Source organism: Petaurus breviceps, unplaced genomic scaffold (genome assembly GCF_028583685.1).
Source record: "Petaurus breviceps papuanus isolate PSGF00001 unplaced genomic scaffold, PetGlider_PUasm1.0 174, whole genome shotgun sequence".
NCBI lineage: Eukaryota > Metazoa > Chordata > Mammalia > Diprotodontia > Petauridae > Petaurus > Petaurus breviceps.
The window spans coordinates 75211971-75217138 of NW_027185761.1; the positions used below are offsets into that span (position 1 = coordinate 75211971).

General features: G+C 54.5%; 1 protein-coding gene across 4 annotated transcripts in view; it reads left to right on the forward strand.

Annotated features, from left to right (window-relative positions):
- The window catches only part of PLCD1 (phospholipase C delta 1), a 49211-nt gene that overhangs the window by 37062 nt on the left and 6981 nt on the right, over window positions 1–5168 (forward strand). For all 4 annotated transcript variants that reach the window (XM_069084425.1, XM_069084424.1, XM_069084422.1 and 1 more), the window contains exons 3-8: window positions 200–428; window positions 2985–3114; window positions 3748–3979; window positions 4267–4468; window positions 4567–4711; window positions 4859–5008. In XM_069084425.1, the coding sequence (XP_068940526.1) occupies window positions 200–428; window positions 2985–3114; window positions 3748–3979; window positions 4267–4468; window positions 4567–4711; window positions 4859–5008 (1088 nt within the window). The remainder of the gene's footprint in view (window positions 1–199; window positions 429–2984; window positions 3115–3747; window positions 3980–4266; window positions 4469–4566; window positions 4712–4858; window positions 5009–5168) is intronic.

A 5168-nucleotide genomic window follows, 5' to 3' on the forward strand; every position in this document is an offset into this window, starting at 1 on the left:
GCTGAGGAGAACAGCTGGGGGGAGCAACTGAGGAGAACAGCTGGGGGAGCAGCTGGGGTGAACAGCTGGGGGGAGCAGCTGAGGAGAACAGCTGGGGGGAGCAACTGAAGAGAACAGCTGGGGAGAACAGCTGGGGGAGCAGCTGGGGGGAGCAGCTGGAAGGATGCCAATTTCTTCCCCTCCCCCCTCTGATCTCCAGTCTCCATCGAGGACATCCAGGAAGTGAGGCGGGGCCACCAGACTGAGGGCATGGAGAAGTTCGCCAGAGACGCCCCCGAACGCCGATGTTTCTCCATCGTCTTCAAGGATCACAGAAACAACCTGGACCTGATTGCAGAGTCAGAGGCAGAAGCCCAGCACTGGGTGAATGGGCTCTGCAAAATCATGGTGCACGCGGGCTCCATGAGCCAGAGGCAGAAGCTGCAGCAGTATCCTCTCGGCTGAGGGGCTGCCACCTGGGAGGAGGGGAGAGGGGACGCCGAGGCTGCAGGCGGTATTGGCCTGTCCCCGGCCCCTTGCTGGGCACTGGGGCTGAGAGATGAGACCCAATGGGCAGGGGCGGCCCCAGGGGCACTGTGAGGAGGCCTAGAGATGGCAAAGGAACCATCAAGGTTCATGCGTATGTCATGCAGACCTATTCCAATGGAAGCTCTGAGAATTCAAACCCTGGGAAGACCTGAGCAGTGGCGTCCTCAGAGCGCTCCCTCCCCTGGGCCTTTGTAGCTGCCTTCCTACCCCCTTCTGGGAAAGCCCCAGGCTGCCCGAGCCAATGGGATGAAAGGAGGGAGACCTCGGGAAGAGGATGGCCTGTGTCTGGATGGGAAGGATATCAGGTTAGGTCAAGAAGCAGAGCCCAGCAGTCCACCACCAGAGCCTCAGGCTCCATAAAAGCTGCCAGTCACAAACAGCAGGTACCACAGGCAAACTGGGGCCAGAGGCAGGCCAAGGCCAGGGCTCCTGCCTTGGCCCTTAGGGTACAACTGTGCTGAAGGGGGCATTCCCCAGCAGGGCTTTCTGTACAAATAGGGACACAAAGGCACAAACAGCCAACCTCTGACAGCCTGACAGTGCAGTGGGAGTAGATAGGAGAAAGGTTCAGCGGTTTCAGTGGACCTCAGAGCTGACCTACAGCACATGTTAGTTCGGAGGGACATCAGCTGCCTGGTCCAACCGAGGCTCATGTAACTGACAAGCCCAGTCCAGCCTGGCTCTCTGCTGTGACAGCCTTTGCTCGGAGACCTCCAGGCAGAGGCTCCCATCACTTCCTTAGGGAAGCCAGTTCTAATCCTTGTTAGGAAATCTTTCCAGACATTAACCTTAAGTCTGTGTGTCCTTCCTTCCATACACAGCCTTCTCCTGCCCCTCTCCCTGGGGACCAAATTGGAAGTGTTCCCTTTGAACACTTGAATAAAGCTTGGGTCTTATATACTTATCTACCCAGCTCCCTCACACCCTCCTTACATTATACAAACCCAGGGCCCATCCCATTCCTGGTCACCCTCCTCTGGCCACTTATCTCCTTCTCTTTGGCCATGATGTCTACACCCAACATTGTTCTGGATATGATGAAACCAAGGCACAATGTCTAGGGATTATCACTTGCAGCCTCCCATACAAGATTCCTTTGAGTTGCCTCATTCCACTGCCAACTTATGTTTGACTTGTAGCCCACTAAGACCCCTAGATCTTTTTTTTCAGACTGCCTGCTGTCTTAACCAGGTCTCCTTTCTTCTTGTGTAATTGACTATTTGAACCCATATGTAAGACTTTAAATTTATTCTTATTGAACTTCATCTTGTTAGATTCAGTCCAATGCTTTAGACTGGCAAGACCTCTTTGGGTCCTCATTCTGTCATCCGTGGGGTGGCTTTCTCTCTCTGTTTTGTGTCATGAGCAGATTTAATGAGTAGGCATCCGTGCTTTGATAAAACATGAATGTGCCGAGGTCTAGAACAGAGCCCTGTGGCACTCTGCTGGAGACACCCTTCCCAGCTGGCATCAAGGCAACAATGACTGCTTTTTGAGTCTAGCCAGCCATTTGGCCAGTTGTGATTCTGTCTTATTATCTTGTCCACGACTTTCCATCCAGGCGTTGAGGTGGTGCAGTGGACAGCACACTGATTCTAGAGTGAGGAAGACTTGAGTTCAAATCCAACCTGGTCCACTAGCTAGCTGTGTGACCTTGGCAAGTCACTTAACCTCCCTCTGCCTCAGTTTGCCCAACGGTGAAATGGGGTTATCAATAGCGCTTCCTTCCTAGCTTGTTGTGAGGATCAAAGGAAGCCGTCATGAAGTGTAGCAGGTGCTGTATGAATGTGCGCTGTTGTTATCTTCACAACAAGAATGATAGTGGACATTTCATAAAACCTTTTGCAAAACTGAGGTAAACCAGAGCCTTCATTTCCCGGTTTAGTTTCCCTGGCAAGACCTGGCCTTGCTGCAGCTGTGCTGGCCCTTTGGCATCACTGCTTCCCTTTCCTGATGTTAGATGACTGACTTTTTAATGATTCCTTCCAGGCCATTAGATGAGGATGTTCCCAGGAGCTGAATGGAGCCTTGCTGCCTTACAGCTTGTGGGTTCTCTTCTCTTCCCTTTTGGAAAACGGCCATTTGCCATTTTCCTCTTGTCTGAGTGCTCCAAGCTTCTCCTCTGCCCCCACTCCCCACCCCTCTCTGTCTCTGTCTCTCTCTATCTCTCTGTCTCTGTCTCTCTCATCTCCCGGACTCTTCATGTCTTCTTTCATCTCTCTGTCTGTCTGTCTCTCTGTCACACACACACACACACACACACACACACTCATTCTTCCTGGGTCCCAGGGCACATGGAAGGTAAGAGAGATGGTGACAGACAGGTTCAGAGATGTCAAGGTTGGAAGGCTCTGGGGGGTCCGATGAGGGGTCAAAGTCCCCAAGAAGCTGCGGAGTTTCCTCAGGGTCCCATGGGCCGGGTTGCTCTCTCCCACTCTCCTTACATCTGGCCACAGCTGGATTCACTCGTGTCTTCGGAAGGCAGATAAGAACAAAGACAACAAGATGAGCTTCAAGGAGCTAAAAAGCTTCCTGAAGGAAGTGAACATCCAGATGGACGACAGTTATGCACGGAAGATCTTTAAGGTGGGATGGCAGTGCTTCCCGGGAGTCTGGGGGCTTTGCCATCCCAGGGAGGGAGCCAGAGGGAACCTCAGATAGAGAGCTCTGAGCCTACTTCCCCCACACTCAGCCTGAGCCAGTCAGAAATGCAATATTCATCCCCCAGAGTTTATAAAGCACCCACTAGGTTCTGGACCCTGGGCATACCGAGACAAAGAAACAATAACAAAATCACCTCTTGCCCTTGAGGAGTTGGGATCACAGCGGGGAGAGCCTGTATACCTGATGCAGGTCCATAAGTACCATGCATAATACAAATATAGAAGAATAAAAAGTTATTTTTATTAACAACAGGAAATGCTGGGCCTGGCCTGGGTCTACAGACAATTCCCAGCCCTAGTTTTCAGTCCCCAGTAATACTTGGGATGAGGGGCTGGAGCTCTGGCTTAGGGCTCAGTCCCTGAAACATAGGCCTGGGGTCCTGGTGGTCTGGGCTGTCATCCAGCTTGCCACGTCCTCACCATCCCCAGAAACCACATGCTGGGGGGGTGGGCTGCAGGGGAGAGGCTCTATACTGGGCTGGGTGGGGCAGCCTGAGTCATGTGGCCCATGGACCCCCCATTCGTGGGGGCTCTGAGCCAGGACTAACCCTTGCAGGAATGTGACAAATCCCGGACTGAATCCTTAGAGGATGATGAGATTGAGATATTTTACCGAATGCTAACCCAGCGGGAGGAGATTGATCAGCTCTTTGAGGCCGTCTCAGGCTCCCAGGAGACCCTGTCTGTGGACCGACTGGTGACTTTCTTACAGCAGGAGCAGAAGGAGGAGGAAGCTGGGCCCCAGCTGGCCCTGTCCCTCATTCAGAGATATGAGCCCAGTGAGGCTGGTGAGCATTGTAGGGACTAGGGGCCAGAGGCATGGTCTGTCCTCCAGGGATCTGATGCCCTTTATGCTTGGAACCATGGAGCCCACAGTGGCCTCACCTCATTTTCTGGAGGTGGAGCATGAAGCCCAAAGGGAAATGATTGCCCTTGGCCAGGCTGATCTCAAGACCTCTCTTCCTATTGTGGATGTAGGAGGAGACCACACCAGGAGCGAGGCCAGGCTGGGCTTGAGCCGGGCACTGCCTGATTGCTCTCTGGGGCTGGGGGTGGGGGGCATGTCCTCCTGTAGCCAAGGAACAGAAGCAGATGACCAAGGATGGCTTCCTCATCTACCTGCTATCTGCTGATGGGAGCGCCTTCAGCCTGGCCCATCGGGAAGTCTACCAGGACATGAGCCAGCCTCTCAGCTACTACCTCATCTCCTCCTCCCATAACACCTACCTGATGGAGGACCAGCTCACCGGGCCAAGCAGCACAGAGGCCTACATCCGGTATGAGCCTGGGGAGGGAGCTGCTCTTGGAGCCACGGGCAGAGGGAGGGAGCCCAGGGAACCCCCAGTCTGCAACCCTCCCCTTCAAATGTCCCCAGGGCATTGTCCAAAGGGTGTCGCTGCGTAGAACTGGACTGTTGGGATGGCCCCAACATGGAGCCTGTGATCTACCATGGCTACACCTTCACCTCCAAGGTCCTCTTCTGTGACGTCATCAGGGCCATCAAGAATTACGCCTTTAAGGTAAGAGGAGTAGGGCTGGGAGGAGGAGGAGGAGGAAGGGCAGTGCCTCCCTGGGTCTGCTGAACCAGCCCCTGGGTTGGGGTGAGGCCTGCTGCATGAGGACATCATGGGCCTGGGCTACCTGCCATGCGTGGCTTTGTCCCCCAGGTGTCCCCGTACCCAGTCATCATCTCCTTGGAGAATCACTGCAGCTTAGAGCAGCAGAGAGTCATGGCCCACCACCTCCGCACCATCCTGGGGGACCTACTGCTCGACAGACCCGTGGATGACATAGTGACAGACTTCCCTTCCCCTGAGGTGAGCTCCGGGGGCAGAACAAAGAGGACTCTCCAACCTGGCCCAGGGATTCCTGGAGGAGGGGGGAGAAAGAGGGGGAGGGGCATGGGAGAGGAGGGGGAGGGAGAGGAGGAGGAGGAGGAGGGAGAAGGAGGGAGAGGGGGAGGAAAAGGAGGGAGAG